We start from the raw sequence: 27,193 nt of genomic DNA on the forward strand, positions 1-27,193 counted from the left end.
CATTGATGAGAAAAGGTTCTCAGAAAGTTTTGTAAAATGCTAATACGTTTTTATTTCTTCAGCTTTTGTCATGAAACCAACTGTTTAGTTTCTGTGGAAATTGTAATCAACAATGATCCCTTATTTTCCTTAAATCTAAAATAACAACTAATGTTTTTAATGTTAAACACATTTTATCCGAATGGAGCTCATATGATTTTAGATCATTAGATATGATTCAAAGCTTTGTGACATATCAACTCATTCTCATAAACAATGATCTGAATGGACGATGCCAAAATGAAGAATAGATTTGTGAATAAATGTGTCTATTCTGAGACATACTGTATCTAAACAGTGCCAAGCCAAAAGTGGAAAAAAACAGCCACCTGGAGGCGCTATGATCTTTTGTGCGTTTAAATCAGTGCTTCTCAATTATATTCTGTTACGCCCCCCCTAGGAAGAAGTAAGGTAAAAAGTAAACATTTCGAGCCCCCCAACTCTCCTCCGTGACTGTAAATAGTATTATTTGTCTATAAAATTGTTATAAGTACACCTCTGAATAACACTGTATCTTATTAACATTATAGAAAACAAAAAAAGAAAAAAAGTAGAGATTAACTTGCAACAAAGAATAACTTTATTAACATTATTTTTTAGTCGATGAAAAAACTCAAGCGGTTTATTAGCCTGGTTGTGGTGTGATGTCTTTAAGTGACGCCTTCATTAATTTAGCTTCATGCAGTCCACTGCCTACATTTTTACACCCAGTAAACATACTGGTCTTTCCTCATGTCCCACCGTAGTCACAGTGAAGCTAAACGCTACATACGCTTCGCTATATTTCCTCGGGAGACTTACGTTTGTCTCATTATCTCCGTCTCTCTCCACCTTTCTTTTCATCCCTGTTAAATATTTTTCAGGATGTCTCTTAAGGGTTTGTTATCTGCACTCCACACCTCCTGCTCTGTGCTGTGTGCTCTTGTTCAGTGCAAAAAACCTACTCCCTGCAGCTAAAAAAAACCAGTTCCCCAGGGTCACCCGTGCCCACCCTATGCTATCATATGCTATCATTCACACATGCACATGCTACTCACATAATTTCATATTATATTAGACTTTCTGATTCTTATCTATTTTATATAAACAAACACTTTCAATCATGATTATTATTAATCACAGGCTTTATTAAGTGCTTTAAATTAACTCTGGTCTTTAAGCTGTATGCTAAATATAAATTTTTATTATTAAAGGGCCATAATAGCTCATCAGTTGAATGTGGAACATCTTTAAAGGCATTCCCTGTCCCTTTGTTTAACTCTGTATAACAGCAAAGTCATTTCAAAGAATGGACGAGTTCAAAGTAATGATGCTGAAAAGAAATGAAGGCATTGTGTTATAACTGAGGGTGATGCCCTCCTTCTGCACATCCACCCTTCAGTCCATTATTACTAAACTGGACATTGTGTTTTACCTGATTCATTTTCAAAACTTCTCCAATCTCACAACAATGAAGCTCCAGCTTGTATTGCTGCTTCTCATCTGTATGCCTGTCTCAGACGGTAAGAAATCTGACATTTTCTGAAAGGAATTGATTTGAACAAAACAGTGGATCATTTCCAGGAGATCCTCTGTAGATGCATCTGGAGGTCAGATTTGTTCTTACTGTATGTTTCTTTTTTTTAAGTGCTGTCGATAACATGTCAGGAGTGCATTTCGTTTGGAGTTACATCATGCACAAGTACGCAGGTAAACTGTTCAGATCAGTGTGCCACTGCCTCTGTTTCCTTGTATACAGGTAAGACGATGTATACAGTATATACTGTTTGATTATTTTCCTTATATGTAAAGTGTACATTAGGGTCCACAAAATGAAATATATGAAATACATCAATACAGTTGGATAGTCTGCTAATTTACTTGTTAAATAATGTTATATATTAATATAGCTTTAATACAAAATACAAATAAAGTAAGTAAATGTACATTTATCGATCTCTCTGGGCTGTGTAATGTGTCACAGGTACTACACAGGTAATAAATGTGAGTATGCAAACTTGCAGCAGGCCAAACATGTGTTTCAATGGAAGTTTAAACACAGGAACAATGAACATTATCAACTACGGCAAATGCTGCAGCACTGATCTCTGCAACAACGAAACACTTCCAGGTACAAACAAATGGCTGTTAGGATCGAATCCCACCAATGATGTGATTCTTAATGACCATGTGTGACATAAGGGTAGTTACAGGACATCATTAAACAGCACAAACTGATAAAATAACAAATTGATAAGAGACTAATAGCAGTTTTAAAGATGCCATGATTTCTGGTGACTCTCTGCACGGGACAACAATCTTTAGTTTTCTTCACCTGTCTATGTTATGGGTTGGGCAGCTATCATAAAGATAATAATACGCAAGCCACCTTATTGTATTTAAAGAATGACGCAAAATGTGTTGTTGTCTAAGTAGAACCTTTCTGGTCACAATTCTACAAGATATGTTTGGTTAAAAACACAAATGTTTCACCTTTCAGCACAATGGCAACCAAAAACACAAGTCAAAGGAATGTTAATGTTTTCAAATTCAGAACTCTGATCACAATCCTATAAAAACACTGTATAATCACTAAGTGAACAATGGAATAAAATTACCTGACGTAGAGCTAGATTTAGTCAGAAACACACTGCCGAATTAATTATGATAAATTATACATAAAAATAACATGTAAATTGTTACATATATATTTTATAGTGTAAGAATAATGACTAGTTTCTTTAATGACTGCTCGATGGTGTACGTGGTGACGTTTGATTGAGAAACATGCTTTGTTTAGGACCACCACAGTCTCCCAATGGCCTGTTGTGCTACACATGTGACCCTCATGGCTGCTCAAGAACACTGAACTGTATGGGAGATCAAAACTTGTGCATTTCTACCACAGGTGAATATTACTTATTTTAATCACTGGGTTAAAGGTTCCCTGGTTTATTAAATAAAACAGCAACACGTGATTTACTTTTTATCTTCTCAGAGTAACTGTTGAGATTTTTTGCCTCATTATAGCAGCTGTAAACAGTCTTTCCTTTAACAGTCTGTCTGTGAAAAAGTCTGTGAAACAAAGCATTTCTGAAGATACACATGAAACAAAAAGAACAGTGAAAGTCAATATACAGTATTGTTCAAAATAATAGCAGTACAGATGTGAAGCAGTTTTAAAAAACTGTGGTCATACAACTAAATATTAGTTTAGTGATTCACAGGATTGATAAATCCTAGAAACAATAATGTTCGTACAAAATAGTTTCGAGCTTGTACAGTCAACGGCTATTTTTTTGAACACACCTCTTTCAACGTATTGACCAATTGCACAGCCTTAAGAGCGTGCATATCATGAATGCTGGGTCTTGTTTGTTTTCTGAGAATCTACTGCACCTACTGGTAACTTGTTTGCCACGTAGCAATAAAAAATATACTAAAAACCTGGATTATTCTGGTTAGTCACATTGCACTGCTATTATTTTGAACAATACTGAATATTCAACGCTCTTTGGAGTGCAGTTTAACATGGACTCTTGCTTTCTTTTTTATTGTTCATCTTGTCCTGATACGTTTTTTTATCTAAACGCTTTAATTAATTTATTAAAGGCATTAAAACATTTCTTGCTTATACACAATGAATGGAATCTTGTAAAATATAATATTTTTCCTTTCTCTTTCTCACTCTCTTGCTCTCAGTTCAACAAGGGTATGGTCAGATGATTATAAAAGGATGTGCATCCAAAAGCATTTGTAATATGACCAGACCAAACTTTTATGGACTTGTGGCAGGGAATGTGCAGTGCTGTCAGGGGAACCTGTGCAACAATGCTGAGAGCTTCACACTGAGCTTCCTCCTCATGCTCGTCCCTCTGCTCTCCTCTATCCTCTTACACTGACTTAATACCTCCCTGAACTTATGAGACAAAAAGTAAAAATTAAAGTTTCTTTTAAGGTGTTGAGTGTAGGGTTTTCACTGTCTAGGTTTTGTCCTGCTAATAATCAAAGGCGTGTATGTTTATTAATCTTCTATAATAAAGTCAGGTGAGATGAATATTTGATTTATTACAGGCTGCATTGTAGACGATAGTCACAATCTCTTCCTTTTAACAAACAGGATATTTGGAGGTCCAACAAATGTCCTGTGAAAAAGTATTTGGATTGATACACTTCTCACGTGGTCACACAGACGTTCACCAACCCTGCACATGAACCTCATTTCTGCTGCCATGTCTTACAACTTCCTACTTGCTTTTATTCTTTTACTGGTAGATCACAACCACAAACAATTATATCACACTAACATCCTGGAAACAATATTAACCTCAGCTTGATTTCATAGCCCTAAAAATAAGTCTCTCATACAGCTGTGCTAATATATTATTATTATTATTATTATTATTATTATTATTATTATTATTATTATTATTATTATAATTATTTTTATTATTTGTTCAAAAATCTTAACTTTTTTATTTAGAAATGCAATTTGATATAATAATAGACAACCGTCTCGGTCAAAAATACCACCGATGGCTCTTAATGCTTCAAAATCAGTTATTAGAAATAGATGTAAAATTCTACTTTATAGTCTTTAAAACAATTCTCCACTTTTGTTTCTCCAGGTGTTCATTTTACTTACCACTAAGTAATGTTCTCGCATTTTCTCTCGTCATACTACGGATGCAAATTCTATATATAAAATAAGAAACAACAGGAAATATGTTTGTTTTATGTGGCATCCTGGTCATAAGGGAACGTTGTTGTTGTTGTTTTTTCACCGTGTACAGTACCAGACTATACATGGTTCAACTAATAATAAACGCCATATTGAAAGCCACAAAATGATGATTTTATACATTTATCACAACACATTCACTGGATCCATCCTGATTTTAAAGAATTAAAAGCTAAAACAAATCTTTAGTTTAGTTTTTAGTTTTACCTTTTTGAGTTGTAAATCACAATTATTCATATCAATTCATTTAAATATGCAAATATTTAATAAAAATGCAGCACGTTGCATGCAAAGCAAGGGCATCTGCCACAGGTTTTGAATATATATGTAAATACTTTTAACGAAATTGCTGGTTTTGTTCAACAGAAATGAAAATAAACACAATTTTAAATGATTAAACTATACTAATATAGTGTACAGTATATCCTATGCTGTAAAAGTGTTATTAAAGTATAATTTTGCAGTGTTTTTGCAAAATGATTATCCACAATTTCATATAAAATACAGAATATGAAAGTCATGTTGTCTTTACAGAGGCATCACCTGCAGTATTTATAATAAAAATCTACTCTGTGTGTAATAATACATCTTTTTATAGACTATAGAAGTTAAATAAATGAACAGTATCACATTTATGCATTTAATTTTAACACTAAATATTTTAGAGTGCATATTCAGCCACATTGTAATTCAGAAGAAAAAAACGGATGTGATATTCACATTTTATTGTTTGTTTGTTTTTTTAGCTTTTCTAACCATATTCTCTCCCAACAGAGTTTTAGTCCGGTGGTAAACTAAGTCTGAGTCCTGAATCAGTATTCAGATACAGACTAGGAATCAGTATCAGTATTTATTTATTACAAAAGATTTTAAAGCACTTCTCACATCGGGTATAAACATCTGCCAAATGCCATAGATAGAAATGTCATAGAAAATGTGTATCTTGTTTTCCTGTTTTTGAGGTTTACACCTACATTTACATTTACATTTACATTTGCGGCATTTAGCAGACGCCCTTATCCAGAGCGACGTACAAACGTGCTTTAAATCTCTAGTAGTGAATAAATCTACACTGGTACGCAAGATTACAAACTCAATATAAATATAACTCGAATTCTACAAACTTGGAAAGTGCTAATGTAGGTATTTTAGGAAGAGGTAGGTCTTCAGTCGTCGCTTAAAGATAATCAGGGACTCTGCTGTACGGACATCTAGGGGAAGTTCATTCCACCACCTCGGTGCCAGAACAGAGAAGAGTGGTAAACCTGGTGGTAAACCTCATGTATTATTCAAAAACATCTCAACTTGAGAGCTGTTGACATTTGACCTAGAGCACTTGTGATTTATACAAAAGAGAAAGTTAAGCCTCCCTCAATATCTGAAGAATCGAAACCAAAGAAATGCATTGCCCATGTGCCAAGTTTACACACCCTTTCATTCATCACTATCAACCCTGACTTCCTTTCACAGTTCACTTTTTAACCCCTTCTGCTTGGCAATATTGCCAAAGACTTTTATAGTTATACATTTGGGTATAAGATATAATAAAATTAATTGTGTGATAGATCACAATTTAATCTTTCTGTCTGTCTTTCTTTCTTTCTTTCTTTCTTTCTTTCTTTCTTTCTTTCTTTCTTTCTTTCTTTCTTTCTCCTTTTAAAGCTTTAATGATGTGAAATGCAAATTTGGTTGTGAAAAATTGCAATAGAAGTAGAATTTAATATATGTTTGTTTTTTGCTTTCTCTTAGCACTGAGTTATAATATTTTCTGTTGGTGAGTGGAAATAGCTATTAAGGGGTTGAGCACAAGAAATATTCCATTAGTGGACATTTAGGACACATAACGGCCTTAATGAAATAACAACTTTTTACCTGCCTCTTGTCCGTTCAGTCCAATTTTCTTGAGAAAATTGTGGTAACAATGATCACAAATTAAGTTCAGTTTCACAATATTAAGTTAACATTTATTTATTTTATTTAGTTTTTTTTACATTAAAAAAAAAAAAAACACTTGAATCTTTGACTTCAGTCTGAACTCTGTGAGAAAGTACACATCATTTTAATATGATTTCTTATGTCCATTTACAACCATCTGATTTTGAAACACCTTAAATACTCTAAAGCTTACATCTACACACACACACACACACACACACACACACACACACACACACACACACACACACACCAACAAACACATACATACAAAACCATACAACATATTTAAAAAAATTTTTTTATAGATTTCGCAACTCTTGCAAAATTATGTTGTAATGTAATAATGTTTTGTCATTGGTTTTTTGGCCAATTGGTTTTTAAGGGTTGAGCTAATAAACACAACCTAACAGTCTTATGTGCAACCTGCAGTAAGTGAATCACTGCAATAGAAAAGGCAGGTCATTTCTTGTTCACTATAATTTGCATATTAAATAAAACCTGAATTAATACAATGTCTAATACGAGATCTCCACATCAAAACTTAAACTGTGAAAGAGGAAGTGGAGAAACAACTAAACAGTTCAAAACCACTGTGTTGGTTTGTGTGTGAGAATAGAAGACTTTATAAATATATACTTTATAGAATTATAAAAACTGAGAAGTTGAAACAGGTGTGTTTGTGTGTGTGTGTGTGTGTGTGTGTGTGTGTGTGTGTGTGTGTGTGTGTGTGTGTGTGTGTGTGAAGTCTATGCCATTCACCTCTGTACTTAAGTAGATTTTAACGGTATTTTACTTCACTATGTATTTTTCAGACAACTTTTTACTTTCACTCTTTACATTTTTACACAAATATTTGTTCTTTCTACTTCCTACATTTTCAGACACGTTACTTTAGTTTTAATCTGTTTGGTTTACATGATCAATATTTTTTCTTCTCATTGCGCCATTTTCAGCACAATAACCTGTGTCTTTGTGATTGTGCAGCTTTTTTAATCTCCCACTGGTGTAAAGTTCCTGTCTCTCACACACCACAGATGTAGACTAGTTTCTGAAGCTCACAATCAGCAGGCAGAAGGAAGTCTGTGGTTATTGTGGATGAGACAGAGGGAGTCAGCGTTTAGTGGCATTTATTCTTCATAATGCCAAAACAAACTTAAATGACGCTTTTTAATCGTACAGATAAGAGCAACACATTATTCGAATCTGTAAAGGGTCTTCTTTTATTCTTATTCACTCATAGTAACAACAAAATGCTGTGTTTTATAAAAAACAGAAAACAGTCAGGGGGCGCTCTCTGAGGTCTCTGTCATCTCTTTTCACAGACACATAAATAAAACAACCTGAATCTCAGTGAATATTTGCCTCACAGACATAATAAACTGATGAATAGAAAGCGCAAAATGTCTACTTTTATATAAACCATCGAATATTCTCTGATTCTGTAATCCGTATAGAAGTTAGATGTGGTACAGTTTCTCCGGTATCACCTCTTTAACCGTCTGTGTGGAAACATATCAAAAGTTCCGTTTGGGGTCCTGATGATTTACATTATTCAAAATGTTGAGTTCGGTTTCACTAATAATAAACATACATTTGCATCAAGCACCAATATTTTTCCATGTCCATGTTAATTAAAGTATTGAAAACGAAAAGTATTCATTTATGGTAAATTTAGAATAGATTTAAATGTGCGATTGAGTTGCGATTAAATATTTTTAATCGATTGACAGCCCTAATATTAATATGTGAGTTTAAGGTACCAGCGTGACACTAAAACAGGTAGTAATAATGACTACTTCTTACTAAAGTACATGTCCGAGTCCAAACTTCTTCACTTTAACCTGAGTGAAAAAGTGCAGTCAGAACTTCAACTTTTACCAGAGCATTTTAAAACATGAGTATCTGCACTTCTCTCTGAGCAATCTGCACTAGCTCTGCCGGTAAGTGATGGTTCTCTGGGCATAAAAAGGCATATTGATGAGAAAATGAATCAGCAGACATGCTATGGTGATTCAAATCACTCTTTCCAAGCATGGCGAGCAAACATATGGAAAACTTGCTGAATGGACTACAGCAGCAACCACATCAGCTTAGCCAAGAACAGGAGTCAAAAACATCTCCTGGTCAGATTACTATTGATTTCAGCTGCACGATGTTGATCATAGGCTGATAATTTGGCACCAACAGCATCATGTCAACAGTTCAGATTGGTTGAGGAGAAATGGTGTGGGTAAGGTTCTCTTGCCACACATTGGGACACTAAATACTAATTGAGTATCATATGAATGCCACAATATTCGCTGAGTATTATATGAGTTGAACTGACCATCTTGTGTATTCGATTTGTCCCACTGAAAATGTCAAGCATGAAAAAAGGCCAGTGCTGTCACAAAGCACATTCTGTCTCAAACTGGTTCTATGAATAGACTTCTATGTGGATTTCATTTTCATAACAAGATTTCAATGAGTGCAGGATAGAATATTCAGTATTGTTCAAAATAATAGCAGGACAATGTGACTGACCAGAATAATCCAGGTTTTTAGTATATTTTTTATTGCTACGTGGCAAACAAGTTACCAGTAGGTGCAGTAGATTCTCAGAAAACAAACAAGACCCAGCATTCATGATATGCACGCTCTTAAAGCTGTGCAATTTGGCAATTAGTTGAAAGGGGTGTGTTCAAAAAAATAGCACAATGCCACAATCACTGAGGTCATCAATTTTGTGAAAAAGCAGGTGTGAATCAGGTGGCCCCTATTTAAGGATGAAGCCAGCACTTGTTGAACATGCATTTGAAAGCCTGAGGAAAATGGGTTGTTCAAGACATTGTTCAGAAGAACAGCGTACTTTGATTAAAAAGTTGATTGGAGAGGGGAAAACCTATAAAGAGGTGCAAAAAATTATAGGCTGTTCAGCTAAAATGATCTCCAATGCCTTAAAATGGAGAGCAAAACCAGAGAGACGTGGAAGAAAACGAAAGACAACCATCAAAATGGTTTGAAGAATAACCAGAATGGCAAAGGCTCAGCCAATGATCAGCTCCAGGATGATCAAAGACAGTCTGGAGTTACCTGTAAGTACTGTGACAGTTAGAAGACGTCTGTGTGAAGCTAATCTATTTTCAAGAATCCCCCGCAAAGTCCCTCTGTTAAAAAAAAGGCATGTGCAGAAGAGGTTACAATTTGCCAAAGAACACATCAACTGGCCTAAAGAGAAATGGAGGAACATTTTGTGGATTGATGAGAGTAAAAATTTTCTTTTTGGGTCCAAGGGCCACAGACAGTTTGTGAGACGACCCCCAAACTCTAAATTCAAGCCACAGTACACAGTGAAGACAGTGAAGCATGGTGGTGCAAGCATCATGATATGGGCATGTTTCTCCTACTATGGTGTTGGGCCTATTTATTACATACCAGGGATCATGGATCAGTTTGCATATGTCAAAATACTTGAGGAGGTCATGTTGCCTTATGCTGAAGAGGACATGCCCTTGAAATGGTTGTTTTAACAAGACAATGTAAACAAACACACTAGTAAACGAGCAAAGTCTTGGTTCCAAACCAACAAAATTAATGTTATGGAGTGGCCAGCCCAATCCCCGGACCTTAATCCAATCAAAAACTTGTGGGGTGATATCAAAAATGCTGTTTCTGAAGCAAAACCAAGAAATGTAAATAAATTGTGGAATGTTGTTAAAGAATCATGGAGTGGAATAACAGCTGAGACGTGCCACAAGTTGGTTGACTCCATGCCACACAGATGTGAAGCAGTTTTAAAAAACTGTGGTCATACAACTAAATATTAGTTTAGTGATTCACAGGATTGATAAATCCTAGAAACAAAAATGTTCGTACAAAATAGTTTTGAGTTTGTACAGTCAACGGCATACACTGCTATTTTTTTGAACACACCCCTTTCAACTAATTGCCCAATTGCACAGCTTTAAGAGCGTGCATATCATGAATGCTGGGTCTTGTTTGTTTTCTGAGAATGTACTGCACCTACTGGTAACTTGTTTGCCACATAGCAATAAAAAATATACTAAAAACCTGGATTCTTCTGGTCAGTCACATTGTCCTGCTATTATTTTGAACAATATTGTAAAAGGTCATGATCAAGTCAAAAATCTGATTTTGCGTAAATACACACGAGCAAATTTTCTCTTCTTTATTTTCTTTTTCTAAACACTCCACAATGTTATAATGTAATTAGCTGGGAGTTGAATTTCAGAAAAAGAGAGAAAAGGAAAGCTAAGCCTCTGACCCTTTCAAAAAAACAATTCAAGGTATATATTTGGAAATCTGCATGAAATCCCTCCACCAAATGTACAACCCACTTCATGCATCATCATAAAAAACAGACCTTCCTTTCACACGTGTGCGTGTGTGTGTGTGTGTGTGCTTATCTGTGTAAATAGATATTTATTTCCTTACTTATTTACATACCCAGCTTCTTTGTTCCTGAATCAATTATCTTCATAGAGATATTAAAGGAGAAGTACACAACAGGATGGTTGACTATTTTTCTGCTACAGCAAATAACAAAATATACATACAAATAAAATGCAGCTTAAACTAACACAGATTGCAGAGGTTAAACTAATGCAAACCATAAACCTTCTGTCCTGAAATGGTTTGCATGTTCCAAAGAACTTACACCGGAGACTCGTGCCATGTCTTGACATGTCAATATAAAACAATGATCAGTTGAAACAGGAGTCAAAATTATAAAGGAAAGCAACTGAAGGGATGTGAATCCACACATCTTTAGTTAAGAGCTGCTTTTTTTCTTTTGAAACGCTGTTGCGATTTTAGAAGACGAAAAAGGTCAAACCCGAAAACACTGACTATAGACGGCCAAATAAGTCATATAGTAACTGAAGATTGCTGCATCACTGTATCAGGTGAACTAAGATCTGCTAAGAATGTACACTAATACGAATATATTATTCAAAAGGAACATAATGTGTTATAAAAAATTAATTGTATTAGAAAGTTTGCGCACACAGGGCAAATAATTAATACTAGGGGTACATGATTTGTGATTTTTATTCCTATATTTTTAATCTCTCTCTCTCTCTCTCTCTCTCTCTCTCTCTCTCTCTCTCTCTCACATACACTCTCTCTTTCTTCCCCCACCCCCCCCCCCCACCCTCTCTCTCATTCTCTCTTTCATTGTGTCCTTTAGTTCAACATGAAATGAAACCCATGTCCAGTGCGTATCCAGAAATGTCTGCTTGCATCAGGATCAGCAAACATGACAGAAATGGGATTATGTAATGTACAGTGCTGTGAGGGGAATCTGTGTAACGCTGCTGAGACTGTCACAACAAGTTTACTCCTCATGATCATCCCTTTGCTCTCCTTTATCCTCTCCTGAATTACATTTATTAGTTTGCTGTAGCACTAACTATAGTATTCTACTATTTTAAGCGGTTCTTACAGAGTTCTATACATTCTGTTGGGTCAGGTTTGTGCCTGTACATGTAATACATGCAGATTAGATTTTATTTATATTCTGTTATTAATAATAAAATAAAGCAACATGCAAAGTAAAAAAAAGTAACATGTGACTCAGTCATTGTCCAGGCCTTGACCCATCCATGACCTCCTAACCTGAAGTCATTGCACTTATAAATATACTGATGCTTTTTATAATATACTGATTTGACTAAAACCTGAAGTCATTGCACTTATAAATATAAATATACTGATGCTTTTTATAATATACTGATTTGACTAAATTAAATTGCTTTGTTAGGAATAACGAGGATGGACAGGATTAGAAATGAGTTTATTAAAGGGACAGAGCATGTAGGACGTTTTGGAGACAAGGTGAGGGAGGTGAGCTTGAGATGGTTTGGACATGTGCAGAGGAGGGACATGGGGTATATCAGTAGAAGAATGTTGAGGATGGAGACACCAGGAAGGAGAAAAAGAGGAAGAACAAGGAGGAGGTTTATGGATGTGGTGAGGGAAGACATGCAGGTAGGAAGAGGCAGATGTAGAGGACAAGGGGGTGTGGAGACCACTGTGGTGACCCCTAATGGGAGACAATGTCTTGTGAAAAGCGCTATAGAAATAAACTTGACTTGACTTTTAAGTATTCACTGTATCCCTGATAAAGCATAAGGGCTGTTCAAATATCTACAAATTAATATTTTAGATATTGCTCAGATGAGACACAATTTGCTGTTTGTCTGAATAGCCCAGGAAGTTCATCTGGTGATATTTCAAATGTATTGACTTTCTCTTTGTCAGGTTTTTAAAGAGATTTTAGAGAATCCTGTAGTTTGAGGTATCACATTTTAAACATCATCATATATCTATTATATACATTTCTATTAAAAACACACCCTTGTGCTTGTGCAGTAGATCAAGAAATAAAGATAGCAGAAGTGTCAATGCTTAGTACAGTTACTACATAATGGATTTTTTTTTGGTGCCCATTTGATCTTCTGCCAGTGGTTTTCACGAAAAGACAAATACAAAGTCTCACTTTTTAAGAAATGAAACGTATGAAACCCCTCCTACTTTGCAAACAATCACTGCACATCCTATAAGACCAGACTCTGTTTCAGAGCTCACTTTTATTTCATTCCCTCTGTTGGCCATCAAACATTGACTTCTACAAAAACATCAATATGATGACTCAAGTTACTCTTCTGCTCATCTGCATGCTTTTCCCCCAAGGTAATGCAACTTATTACAGCAAATTACAGCAATCATGTACATCATGTAAATGTTTTTCATTTTCTGTTCTAATTTTTTTTCCTTCTCAGCATGGTCTCTGAATTGTTATGAGTGTGTGCTAGGAATAACAAATTGTCAAGAGAAATCTTGCCCTGATAAGTGTCTCACTGCGACCACTTCTGTCTACGTGGGTATGTGAAAGAAATAATTCCTACCAATTAAAGTATTTATATTTGCTTAAAGAATAATGAAACATTAATTTGAGCTTAAACGGTTTTTCTTTAATAGAATGCATTTTTTTTTTACATCTTTGTTCAGTTTATCTTTTTCTTTCTTTCTTGGTGTAACTTATTCAAAAGGTTCCCAAAGCTTGTCATGTTTCTGAGAGCTTCACCCTGTCTTTTCATCTTTACTGCTGTTCCACAAAGATAAATATCATTATAAACTATCAGAAAGTGTAATTTCTCCATCCAATAAAACTCCTAAGGAGGTAATAATATACACACTTTCTCTAATGAAGGTGTGACCCTGTGTCGCAACAGTGCCGTTATTCACTGCGCACTTTCTGCGGCGGCGAATGTGGAAAGCCAAAGTAGTCACAAAGGCGCCACTGCAGGCTTTTAATATACGAGTATTTATTGAAGTATATGTCAGTGTGTGTTCTAAAATGAGTCTCTCCTCATTAGAGAGACCAAAATATTCTACGTTTAAAATTATAAAATTTAAAGTGTCTGTCAGAGGCCGACTGGAAAACTATATAGTAACATTTCACTGAAGAAGGACGTGACTGCTAGCTAGCTTTGTCCCGGTTCTGGTTCCTGGTTGTTGAAATCCAACACATTCGCACCCCACATCGTCACATATCGACGCTGTGGATGTTGCGTCCGACGGCGTCCACATCCGACGCCGAGGGTACCCCCTTCGCGTCGCTTTTCAACGTACAGGACGGAAACCTTCGCCGCCGACGCAGATGGACGGGACCCCATTTGCGGGTTACGGTTAGGGTTTGGGTTAGGGTTAGGGTTCGAGTTAGGGTCAGGGTTAGGGTTTGGGTTAGGGTTAGGGTTAGGGTTAGGGTTACGGTCATCTTCAGAATTTTATGAAATTTTAAAATTAGTCCTATACACTTATTATGATAGATAATAAATTATTAAGTGTATAGGACAGCGATCTGCATTGAAAAGCGAAGCACAGGGGCTCCCATCCATCTACGTCGGCGGCGTGAAGGGTTTCCGTCCTGTCGTCGAAAATCGACGCGAAGAGGGTACCCTCGGCGTCGGATGTGGACGCCGGCGGACGCAACATCCACAGCGTCGATATGTGACGATGTGGGGTGAGAATGCCCTGTGAAATCAGAAGGAGGTTCCAAGCCAAAAAAAACTTAGTTGCACCCCAGGATGTAAAAAGATGTAGCAACAAAACCTGTTACATAACTGTTTCTCAAATTTGTTAAAACTGATCAAACTAAGGAAAGTCTGTCCTCAGCAATCAAGCTAAGGCAGTGGTCCCCAAGCTTTTTTAAATTTTCAAGTAATCATAATTCAGGGAGCTTAATTTAAAACTTGTAATTTAAATTTTTTTTTATAAAATAACAAAACTGTTTTCATTCTTTCTGTGTGGCCCCAAGACCAGTCCATGGCCTGGTGTTTGGGGACTAACTGGTCTAAAAAATACCATATTAGAGAAAACATTCGAACTTCCCAACAATGCTACTTAAATACAAAAGACAGTAAAAAGAATTCTCTCAGTGCTGAGGCCCTGAGACTTCCTGGTGGCACGCGAACGCTTAGATGGCAAAAAGAACAAAAATATCCAAAAAAATCTAACTATAAATGTACACTTGATATTTATTAACAGTGATAAAGTATTAAGCTACAGTATACTAGTTGTGTAAAACAGTTATGGATCAGTTTGGGGACTGGGCTAATAACCTGATATGTGAACTGTTTCTAGACAATACAAAGATCTCAGATGTTAATATACAGAGTTGCAGCACAGCAGATTCGTGTATAAGCGGAAGTATGAACCTGGGAAAGATGAAAGTAACCAACAACGGCAAATGCTGCAGTACCCCTCTCTGCAACACTGAAAAACTTCCAGGTAAAATACACACTTAAAGATGATAAAGTATTCTTTTTTTTATTATTTTATTAATGCATTTTATTAATAAATGTAATTTTAAACTAATTTTGTATAGTGCATGTTAGCCAGCTAGCTTTAGATATTATTGCAGTAATTCTTGAGACACAGTGAGCTTTTTGTGTGATTGTATTTTTATGTGAAGCTCTTCAGAGGCAGTCTGTCAATGGGAGAATGTGTTACACCTGCGATGATAAAGGCTGCTATGGAACAGTGAACTGTGAAGGAGACGAAGACCGCTGCATCAGTTTAACAGGTGAACATAATCATATTTTTCGTGTGTTATGAATGTATTTGGGTGAAAATACATTGTTCAAAATAAAAATTATACAGTGCACCTGGCTAAAACTAGGTATTTCTAAACTCCCCTTCTGTCTCTCTCGCTCTAAGTTCAACAAGGGAGCAATGCTTTGTCAATGAAAGGATGCGTATCCAAGAGCTTCTGTGTTGCTTCTGGATCAGCAAGTACACCAGGATTGGGTGTATCAAACATTCAGTGTTGTGATGGGAACCTGTGTAATGGTGCTGAGAGCTACAAATTGAGTTTCCTCCTGATGCTTGTTCCTCTGCTCTCTTCCATTCTCTTCTAATGAAATGTACACTGATGGAAAGCCACAGTTTTTGTATTGTGTAATACAACATGCCATTTCTTCTCTTGTTTATAATGCTGATTAATAATTCTGTTTGCTTGTTTCCCAGTTAACTGTGGTTTCATATCCTGTTCAAGATTGTAAACATGGCCTTTTATTCACGTGATTCAGTGTTTTATTTAGAGACTGTTTGATGAAAATGATGTTAACAATGATTACAAAAAAGTCCAGTAAAAAACTGCTGGATTTTTCTCAGGCTTATATATTATTGTTGTTTTTTTTTTAATCCCAAAGGCTCCTGAAATGCTTTTTTTATTACAGTAACCCCCTGTTTACCGCGATAAACGAAAACCACGACAAAGGGACGCCACCCCAAAAATGTTATGTGTACAGTACTGTACTATAGTTAATAATTACATTTATATTAATAAATTTCATTATTTCAACATAAAACTCCATAAAAACCATTCTTTGTAAGTTTTTTGGTCTATCGTGCTCTCCTCGAGAGATCGGGAAAATCAGCTAAACAAATTAGTTATGTGTCAAACGCAATTCGGGGGATTTCAATATGTATTTCGATATGTTTTGTTGTGAGAGAACCTGCTTTCTAGTTGAAATCCTGTTTATTAAATAAAGATTCACTTGTGTGTCTGAAAAGATCTCGTCTCTTATTTCTAAAGGTATTAAAAAAACTTTTAGTTAAGAAAAGTGAGCAGCACTGAGCCAAGTACTACAATAAATATAATACAGCTGCCTGTTTTACCCACTTTAACCCCCACCCCAAAAAAAGAAAAAAGAAAAAAAAACCCAACATGCATGTCTTCCCACGATGCATGCTTTATACTTGCATACACGTTTTTAAATATACATACAGTGGTGTGAAAAAGTGTTCCCTTCCAGATTACATTTTTTTGCATGTTTGTCACACTTTAATGTTCATCAAACTAATGTAAATAATAGTAAAAGATAACACAAGTGAACACAACATGCAGTTTTTACATGTAGGTTTATAGTTTTGTTTTGACTCTAAAATACAACAGGATGTGTTGAGGGGGTCTCTGGAACATTTTAGACATGTAAAAACCACAGACGCAATATTTAAATGCTGCACAGTAATTTTACAGGATTTGCAGAAACAATGTGGTAAAAAGTACATTTATAAATTAATATAATATATTTGTGTAAACATATTTTAAAAAATATTAATAAATCAATATGAATGTTCATTTGTTATGTTATACTTGGTTGCTAAGTTATCTACAAATAATAGACATCTATAATTATATTATTACTTTTATAGAAAATATAATTTTACATATAAATAAAGGAACAAACAGGAACATTAATATTCTCTGGTTAAATTATGATATAAATCCAATGTGATACATTTAAAGCCATTGTAGTTTTGTACCTGTGTGTCTATATTTTTTACACCAATGAGTAAAAAAATATGTCAGAGGAAGTGAGTAGCATCTCTTCAAAAAAACTGTAGTATGGAAGATGGTGAAAGATCTGAAACTGTGGTGAAACTGTAAGTTGAAATGTTATAAGGGTTTATACTAATAATGTTTTTGGCTTCTCTTTAAAAACTTTAGTAAAGATATAAGAAATATATATAATAAAATATGAGTTCTTGTTACACAGAAAACTGATAACTTCATTTAAATACAATGAAATAATACACACAAATAAAATGTAATTATGAAGTAATAAATATATGAACAGAGAATTCTGATGAATGAATCTAAAAAAGTAACTGAAAGGATTTAATTATTTTTGCCTACATCACTTTAATTAACACAAACTAATACATCAACTTTATCTGTCTTAACTCCACTTACTGACCACATCTTACAAATAGCTGGCACAAGACTAGACACAGAAAAGATTGCTTACTGGTATTCATGTGACTCACATTAACAAACCGCAAACCTTTGCATGACAGATGAATATTGAAAGTTTTTTCTTTTGTTTGTTTGTTTGTTTGTTTTACAGTTTAGGATTCTAACCCAGTTTGTCTTTTTTTCTGACCTCTTGCAGTTTTTTTGACCATAACTCTTGCTGCTCTGATTATTTGCTTTTTTATTTAATAAAGACCACTAAGTCTTGACCAAGTCACGCTGCTGCTCATCTTACATTTTAAATGGAGCAGATAAATAAAAAGGGGAACTCTTTTTTTTTTTTCTTAAGTTTCATTAAGCTGACTATGGTTCTACCCTGACCAAGTTTTGAGGGCTGTCACTCATCTGTCTGCCTGTTTAGATCTGTACCTGATTACAACCACTTCTAAAACTTCCAACCACACACATGCCCATAAACATAATACAAAAATAAATAATTAAAATAAAAGATTTTTACAATATTTGTATGGAAAAAAGAATCTTCAGTATGCACCACCAACTACAGTGGAACCCGGTTATCTCGCCCTCGGTTACCTCGACAACCCTATTAAGTTGACGTTTTTGAAGTGGAACCGCCAAATTCTCGCTTTTTCTAAGCATTTTTTATCGGTTATGTCGACTTTTTTTATGTCGCTGAACCCTGATATCTCGAGCACAAGGGGGGAAAAATTTGCCATTTAACCCCGGTTATCTCGGTGCAGCCGCAGAAGAACTCGCGAAAGTGGCGGAAAAATCAAGTCTTACAGCTGCTACAGGTGTTGTATTGTATACTGGTGAATCTCTCTGTTAGTTAGTGCACATATGCCTTTTGTTGTTAAATGTTATGCGATGAACGGGAGGCGAAAGCCGCGATTGGCGGCGCAGAACGTGTGATGACCATCCAAAAGCATAGAATGAACACCGGCAGGATCAGGGGGGAATCCGCGGTGCGCTTTGGGAAGAAAAGAGCAGCCGTTGAGAGAGTGCCGGTGGGAAGACACGTACCGGGATACGCATGAGCGATAACAACGACTGCCGTGAACCAACATATACCAACAATAACGGACCGTGAGAGTGTGGAAGTTTAAATAGGAGCTGGTGATGATGATAAACGAGCACCATATGTGCGCGATTGAAGCGGAGTTTCAGAGAAAGCGGCCGAGAAAGCACCTGACACGCTGAAGGGGGCCGAAGGGGGCTTGGCAGGTGGATTCCTGACAGATAAACATGTACTGTATGTATTTTTATAGCATGCCTTCATCAAACAAATCACGGCAACGCTGTTGTGTAAAAAACCCCTTCAAAAACACGTGCATGCACATTCTCATTTATTAACGCACATCATGTACATAAAGAAATTTCAAGCACGTTAATATATTGCCGCCATTTTGATTTTCGTTTATCTTGATCATCGGTTATCTCGACACTTTTTGGCGACCCCCTAGGACATCGGCATAACCGGGTTCCACTGTACTTGTTGTGGAACCTGCAGCCACATCAGCAGAAGCCACATAATGTTTGTTCTCGGGCAAACAGACCATTAACTTTCCCAATTTTTAGTTTGTGTAAGTTTGTTGTGTACAATGGAAATGACACAATTTGGAAAATTCAGATTTTTAACAGCATGAAGTAAAATGTTACTTAAGAGATTAAGCCACATCCCTCAAGCCAGTCTTTGACATGACAAGAAGTGAAGGTAAATAATAAAAAAAAGGGGAAGGTTGTAGCTCAATAGTTATTTACCAGAAGGACACAGGTTCAAATCCCAGCATAAAAAATTTGACACTGTGGGGCCCTTGATCAAGGCCTTTATCTCTCAACTGCTCAGTTGTAAATAGTTGTGGATAAGGGCATCTGATAAATGCCATAAATATGTTGTATATGTAAACAAGGCTTTTAAACATGGTCAGAGAAAATGAGCACATTCATCCCACCTGAGACGAGCTACATTTACTCAGCTACAGGTATCTGTTCATTCATTACACTTTCTCAATCTCTGATCTTCTGTGAACTGCGACTGTGTCCCATGATTAGAGGAAAATTGGACCTCCTCTTTAGGAAGTTGCTCCAACACCCATTTCCACCTTTAACTCATTTTGTAGAAAATCATGTCCACACTTAAGACTTGTTTAGTGCAGCAGCTATGTGAAGTGTTCTTCTATCTTCTTCATGATCTGATCTAATTTTGATACCAAAAACCAAAAGTAAACATTCAGAACTAACAGAACAGAGCAAGACAACAAGAATCACCTGTCAGTCATGTGGTCCAAAATTTCTGACCAAAAAAATGTTAATCAGTGTCACGTGTGTTCATCAGTCATATTGATGAGTGTGTAAATTTCAGACAGCAGAAATTGTGTGGATGTGTGTTAACATCTGACACACAGTGCTGTACATCCGACCTGTAGAACAGAGATGAAATCATGTTGTACTCCTTGTCAGGAATTTTAATGGCACTGGTATGTGGAATGTTCTGTAGATGTGCCAAGATAAAGGATGTTTATAAATGTGTATGTTTATTGACTTGCAGTGTGTCAAGCAGTGGAGTGAAAAAACTGAAACACTGCCAGGTCATTAACACTACTTTCATCAGAGTTCAAAAGTTTAACGAGCAGAGAAGGAACAGTGATCTGTATTACTGAATTATCTCCACTAACCATAACAAAATATTTAAAGACCACATCATTCTCATGATCATTCTCATGTGTTCTGAACCAACCCTGATAAATATTCTCTCTCTCTCTCTCTCTCTCTCTCTCTCTCTCTCTCTCTCTCTCTCTCTCTTTCTCTCATTCTTTTTTTTCCTGACTTGCTGCCCCTTTGCTCAAACACACCCATGCAAATTTCTTTCTCTCTCTCTCTCTCTCTCTTTCTTTCTTTCTTTCTTTCTTTCTTTCTTTCTTTCTTTCTTTCTTTCTTTCTTTCACTGTGTAATGTGATGTACAGTTAAATGAATCAGTAAATGTGTGTGTGAGTGAGTGAATAAGTGAGTGAGTGAATGAGTGAGTGAGTGAGTAAATAAGTAAATGAGTGAGTGGTGAGTGAGTGAATAAGTGAGTGAGTGAGTGAGTGAATAAGTGAGTGAGTGAGTGAGTGAGTGAGTGAATTATTAAGTGAGTGAGTGAATAAGTGAGTGTGTGAGTGAGTGAGTGAATAAGTAAGTGAGTGAGTAAATGAGTGAGTGAGGAGTGAGTGAGTGAATAAGTGAATGAGTGAGTGTGTGAGTGAGTGTGTGAGTGAGTGAGTGAATGGTGAGTGAGTGAGTGTGTGTGAGTGAGTGAGGAGTGAGTGAGTGAGTGAGTGAGTGAATAAGTGAGTGAGTGAGTGAGTGAGGAGTGAGTGAGTGAGTGAGTGAGGTGTGAGTGAGTGAGGAGTGAGTGAGTGAGTGAGTAAGTGAGTGAGTGAGTGAGGTGTGAGTGAGTGAGTGGTGGTGGTGGTGAGTGAGTGAGTGAATAAGGAGTGAGTGAGTGAATGAGTGAGTGAGTGAGTGAGTGAGTGAGTGAGTGAGGGAGTGTGTGGTGAGTGAGTGGTGAGTGAGTGAGTGAGTGAGTGAGTGAGTGAGTGAGTGAATAAGTGAGTGAGTGAGTGAGTGTGTGAGTGAGTGAGTGAGTGAGTGGTGAGTGAGTAAATAAGTGAGTGAGTGAGTGAGTGAATGAGTAACTGAGTGACTGAGTGACTAAGTGAATGAGTGAGTGGTGAGTGAATGAGTAAGTGAGTGAGTGGTGAGTGAGTGAGTGAGTAAATGAGTGAGTAAGTGAGTGAGTGAGTGAGTGCGTGAATAAGTGAGTGGTGGTGAGTGAATGAGTGAGTGAGTGAGTGAGTGAGTGAGTGAGTGAGTGAGTGAGTGAGTGAATAAGTGAGTGAGTGAGTGAGGAGTGAGTGAGTGGTGAGTGAGTGAGTGTGAGTGAGTGGTGAGTGAGTGAGTGAGTGAGTAAGTGAGTGAGTGAGTGAGTGGTGGTGGTGAGTGAGTAAGTGAGTGAGTGGTGGTGAATAAGTGAGTGAGTGAGTGAATGAGTGAGTGAGTGAGTGGTGAGTGAGTGAGTGAGGGAGTGTGTGGTGAGTGAGTGAGTGGTGAGTGAGTGTGGTGAGTGAGTGAGTGAGTGAATAAGGAGTGAGTGAGTGAGTGTGTGTGTGAATGAGTGAGTGGTGAGTGAGTGAGTGAGTAAATAAGTGAGTGAGTGAGTGGTGAATGAGTGAGTGAGTGAATGAGTAACTGAGTGACTGAGTGACTGAGTGACTGAGTGACTAAGTGAATGAGTGAGTGAGTGGTGAGTGAGTAAGTGAATGAGTGAGTGAGTGAGTGAGTGAGTGAGTGCGTGAATAAGTGAGTGGTGGTGAGTGAATGAGTGAGTGAGTGAGTGAGTGAGTGAGTGAGTGAGTGAGTGAGTGAGTGAATAAGTGAATGAGTGAGTGAATGATTAAATGAGTGAGTGTGTGAGTGAGTAAGTGTGTGAGTGAGTGGTGGTGAGTGAGTGAGGAGTGAGTGAGTGAGGAGTGAGTGTGTGAGTGAGTGAGGTGTGAGTGAGTGAGTAAGTGAGTGAGTGAGGAGTGAGTGAGTGTAAGTGAGTGTGTGAGTGAATGAGTGAGTTAATGAGTGAGTGAATGAGTGAGTGAATGAATGAGTGAGTGAGTGAATAAGTTAGTGAGCGAGTGAGTGAGTGAGTGAGTAAGTGAATAAGTGAATGATTAAGTGAGTGAGTGAGTGGTGAGTGAGTGAGTGTGTGAGTGTGTGAGTGAGTGAGTGAGTGGTGAGTGAGTGAGTGAGTGAGTGAGTGAATGGTGAGTGAGTGAGTGAGTGAGTGAATTAGTGAATAAGTGAATGATTGAGTGAGTGAGTGAGTAAATGTGAGTGTGTGAGTGAGTGAGTGAGTAAGTGAATGAGTGAGTGTGTGAGTGAGTGAGGTGTGAGTGAGTGAGTGAGTGAGTGCGTGAGTGAGGAAGTGAGTGAGTGAGTAAATGAGTGAGTGAGTGAGTGAGTGTGTGAGTGTGTGAGTGAGTGAGGTGTGAGTGAGTGAGTGAATGAGTGAGTGAGTGAGTGAATGAGTGAGTGAGTGAATAAGTGAGTGAATAAGGAGTGAGTGAGTGAGTGAGTGAGTGGTGGTGAGTGAGTGAGTAACTGAGTGACTGAGTGACTGAGTAAATGAGTGAGTGGTGAGTGTGTGAGTGTGTGAGTGAGTGAGTGAGTGAGTGAGTGAGTGAGTGAGTGAGTGAGTGAGTGAGTGTGTGAGTGAGAGAGTGAGTAACTGAGTGACTGAGTGACTGAGTAAATGAGTGAGTGAGGAGTGAGTGAGTGAGTGAGTGGTGAGTGAGTGAGTGAGTGAGTGAGAGAGTGAGTAACTGAGTGACTGAGTGACTGAGTAAATGAGTGAGTGAGTGAGTGTGTGAGTGAGTGAGTGAGTGAGTGAGTGAGTGAGTGAGTGCGTGAGTGAGTGAATAAGTGAGTAAGTGAGTGAGTGAGTGAGTGAGTGAGTGAGTGAGTGAGTGAGTGAGTGAGTGAGTGAGCCTCCCTTTCCCTTCGGGCTCACTTCCACCCATCGGCCCTTCCTGTGGGACTCTGAGGCTGAACAAGCCTTCTCCAAATTCAAAGACCTTTTCACATCCGCTCCTGTCCTGGCCAAGCCTGACCCTGCTTGCCAATTTACAGTGGATGTTCGCATCCGATCTAGGTGCTGTCCTGTCTCAGAGGGATGCCTGTGACAACTGGCTTCATCTCTGCTTTTTTCTCCTACTTCCTGAGCCAGGCCGAGCAGAACTACTCTGTAGGAGAACAGGAGCTTCTGGCAGTTAAGCTGGCCTTGGAAGAGTGGCATCATTGTCTAGAGGGGACCAAGATGCTGGGGGCTTTTCTTTGGGAGTTTTAACTTTTCCCTAGTTTGGGCAAACTGCAAACAATGTACCGCACCCCACTACAGTGTGGGCCATAAAGTCTGGCTGTCCATCTGAGACCTCCCACTTAAGGCCATCTTCAAGAAACTTATCACATGCTTCATGGGACCTTTTCCCATTTCTAAAGTTATCAACCCCGGCGCGGTCCACCTCAAACTCCCCAGAGTCCTCCAGATCCACCCTACCTTCTATGTCTCCTGTTTCAAACACATCTTACCTGTATTTTGGTAATTTTGGTAATTTTGGTATTTTCCAGCCATTGTTTTTCCTGCTGCCTGCTTGGCTTTATGGACTGTTCTATTAGATTCATTCTATGTTTTACTAGCTCTGCCCTTTTGCTGTTTTTTCTGTTTTTTAGATGTGTTTTTGCCTGGCTTTTTATTCTTCCTTGTTTGGACTATATGAACCTCTTGACTTTTTAACTTTTTTGTGGAGGTTTGTTTTGGAACTGTTTGTAAGTATCCGCAATGTTGTTTTGGTTTGAGTTCTGAAACTGGTTACCTGCTTACTCCCCAGTTGTTTTTTTATTGAGGACTCTTATCTTAAACTCTAATCTTATGTCCTACGTTTAAGGTCCCTCCAGGCTGTCCCTGACACAAATAGATTCAGAGATCAAGGTGTGTAGTTTTTCTGTGTGTTACACCTTATTGGACTGAAGCTAATAGGTGTTTTTAAGTTTTTAGCTTAAGTGACTGAGTAAAGCATTAAAGAATTGGTATTCATTTGGGAATACGATTTACTCTTATGAAGGTTATCACTGAACTTCCCACCTATAATACAAAACCATGTAATTGCACTACTTGTCCACTAGATGGCTTCCAATGGTTGACATGACCACTAAACTTTTTTTCGGCTTCTCCCATTAGGGGGCGCCACAGCAGACCATCCGCATGTTCTGATTTGGCACGTTTTACATTAATTTTTATCATCTCTGATCTCATTAGCTTGTACTCATTTACCGTCAATGTCAACGTTGAAAGTTTATTTACAACCTGTAGGATTTTCAGCATTGATTGGGTTTTCAGCTGTTCAGGTGTGTGTAATTCCCTCATTATTTTACTTACAAGTAAGCAGATTCCTACAACCCCAATTCCTAAAAAAGTTGGGATGCTGTGTAAAATGTAAACAAAAAAACAGAATGGGATGGTTTGCAAAATCTCCTAATACCGTATTTTATTTACAATAAAGCAAAAACATATGTTCTATTGTTCTATTCTTGACTGATACAGGATTCTACCTGCTTAACCATCATATTGGTTTATTTCATGATGCACCAAATGTTTTTAATTTGTAAAACATCTGGATGAAGGCAGGCCAGTTCAACACCTGGTCTCTTCTACTATAAAGTCATGCTGTTGTAATAGATGCAGTATGCAGTTAGCATTGTCCTGCTGAAATATGCATGGCTTTCCCTGAAAAAATCATCATCTGGATGGAAGCATTTGTTGCTCCAAAACCTGTACAACCTTTCAGCATTGATAGTGCTTTTCCGGATGCACAAATGCACTCCATACCATCAGAGATGCAGACTTTTGAATAAGCACTGATAAGTTAGATGGTCCCTCTCCTCTTTAGTTCGGAGGATGTGGCGACCATAATTCATTCATTCATTCTAAACAGAATTTTAAATTTCACCACAGAACAGTTTTTCACTTTCCCTCAGTTCTTTATAAATGAGTTTTCGCCCAGAGTAGATGGTGGCGTTTCGGATCATGTTCACATATAGGTTCTTCATTTGCATGATAGAGATTTAACCTGCATTTGTGGATAAAATGGCAAACTGTGTTCACAGACAATGATTTCTGGAGGTGTTAATGAACCACATCTTGGTGTATCATGACTGTTTTAAATGCAGTGCCACTTGAGAGCCTGAAGAACACAGCCATCCAGTATTTATTGTCACCCTTGACCCTTGCAGACAGAAATTTCTCCAGATTCTCAGAATCTTTTGATGTAATTATGCACTGTAGATTGTGAGATATTCAAAGTCTTCACATTTTACTGTTGAGGGACATTAATTTTTATATTAATGTGTAGACAGCTTTATTGTAGTTTGGTAAACTTCTGCCCATCTTTACTTTTGTGAGTCTCTGTAAGATGTTCCTTTTATACCGTATCATATTACTGACCTGTTGCTATTTACACTAATTACACTATGTTCCTTCAGCTGTATCCTTTTATCAACACTCACTTTGCCAGTCTTTTGTTGCCTGTTGTCTCTGCCTCAAATTCAAAATGACCTGATTTCTTACTTAAAATGACACAATTTCTCAGCTTAAACATTTGAAATCTTTTATGATCTCTTGTGAATAAATTATGAATTTTGAGATTTGTAAATCATTGTATTCTGTTTTATTTACATTTAAGCAGATTCCTACAACCCCAATTCCTAAAAAGTTGGGATGCTGTGTAAAATGTAAACAAAAAACAGAATGGGATGGTTTGCAAAATCTCCTAATACCGTATTTTATTTACAATAAAGCAAAAACATATGTTCTATTGTTCTATTCTTGACTGATACAGGATTCTACCTGCTTAACCATCATATTGGTTTATTTCATGATGCACCAAATGTTTTTAATTTGTAAAACATCTGGATGAAGGCAGGCCAGTTCAACACCTGGTCTCTTCTACTATAAAGTCATGCTGTTGTAATAGATGCAGTATGCAGTTAGCATTGTCCTGCTGAAATATGCATGGCTTTCCCTGAAAAAATCATCATCTGGATGGAAGCATTTGTTGCTCCAAAACCTGTACAACCTTTCAGCATTGATAGTGCTTTTCCGGATGCACAAATGCACTCCATACCATCAGAGATGCAGACTTTTGAATAAGCACTGATAAGTTAGATGGTCCCTCTCCTCTTTAGTTCGGAGGATGTGGCGACCATAATTCATTCATTCATTCTAAACAGAATTTTAAATTTCACCACAGAACAGTTTTTCACTTTCCCTCAGTTCTTTATAAATGAGTTTTCGCCCAGAGTAGATGGTGGCGTTTCCGGATCATGTTCACATATAGGTTCTTCATTTGCATGATAGAGATTTAACCTGCATTTGTGGATAAAATGGCAAACTGTGTTCACAGACAATGATTTCTGGAGGTGTTAATGAACCACATCTTGGTGTATCATGACTGTTTTAAATGCAGTGCCACTTGAGAGCCTGAAGAACACAGCCATCCAGTATTTATTGTCACCCTTGACCCTTGCAGACAGAAATTTCTCCAGATTCTCAGAATCTTTTGATGTAATTATGCACTGTAGATTGTGAGATATTCAAAGTCTTCACATTTTACTGTTGAGGGAC

General features: G+C 37.2%; 2 protein-coding genes across 5 annotated transcripts; both read left to right on the forward strand.

Moving 5' to 3' along the window:
* Positions 1-104: 104 nt before the first annotated feature.
* On the forward strand, positions 105-12,029 carry LOC124398911 (urokinase plasminogen activator surface receptor-like). Of its 4 annotated transcripts, none has more exons than XM_046869424.1 (5): positions 105-1,541; positions 1,667-1,777; positions 2,003-2,149; positions 2,819-2,926; positions 11,886-12,029. In XM_046869424.1, the coding sequence occupies exons 1-5, from the start codon at positions 1,391-1,393 to the stop codon at positions 11,975-11,977; spliced, it is 609 nt and encodes a 202-aa protein (XP_046725380.1). In that variant the 5' UTR covers positions 105-1,390; the 3' UTR covers positions 11,978-12,029. The 4 variants fall into 4 exon arrangements, with proteins under 4 accessions (XP_046725380.1, XP_046725378.1, XP_046725379.1 ...); XM_046869422.1 differs by lacking the exon at positions 11,886-12,029 and adding an exon at positions 3,721-4,417; XM_046869423.1 differs by lacking the exon at positions 11,886-12,029 and adding an exon at positions 4,139-4,417.
* Positions 12,030-13,237: 1,208 nt separating this feature from the next.
* Positions 13,238-16,464, forward strand: LOC124399055 (urokinase plasminogen activator surface receptor-like). The gene is made up of 5 exons (XM_046869723.1): positions 13,238-13,390; positions 13,480-13,581; positions 15,344-15,490; positions 15,675-15,785; positions 15,920-16,464. Exons 1-5 carry the CDS (start codon positions 13,342-13,344, stop codon positions 16,117-16,119), a joined length of 609 nt encoding a protein of 202 aa, XP_046725679.1. The 5' UTR covers positions 13,238-13,341; the 3' UTR covers positions 16,120-16,464.
* Positions 16,465-27,193: the final 10,729 nt, after the last annotated feature.

Source organism: Silurus meridionalis, chromosome 16, assembly GCF_014805685.1.
Source record: "Silurus meridionalis isolate SWU-2019-XX chromosome 16, ASM1480568v1, whole genome shotgun sequence".
In the NCBI taxonomy this organism is placed as follows: domain Eukaryota; kingdom Metazoa; phylum Chordata; class Actinopteri; order Siluriformes; family Siluridae; genus Silurus; species Silurus meridionalis.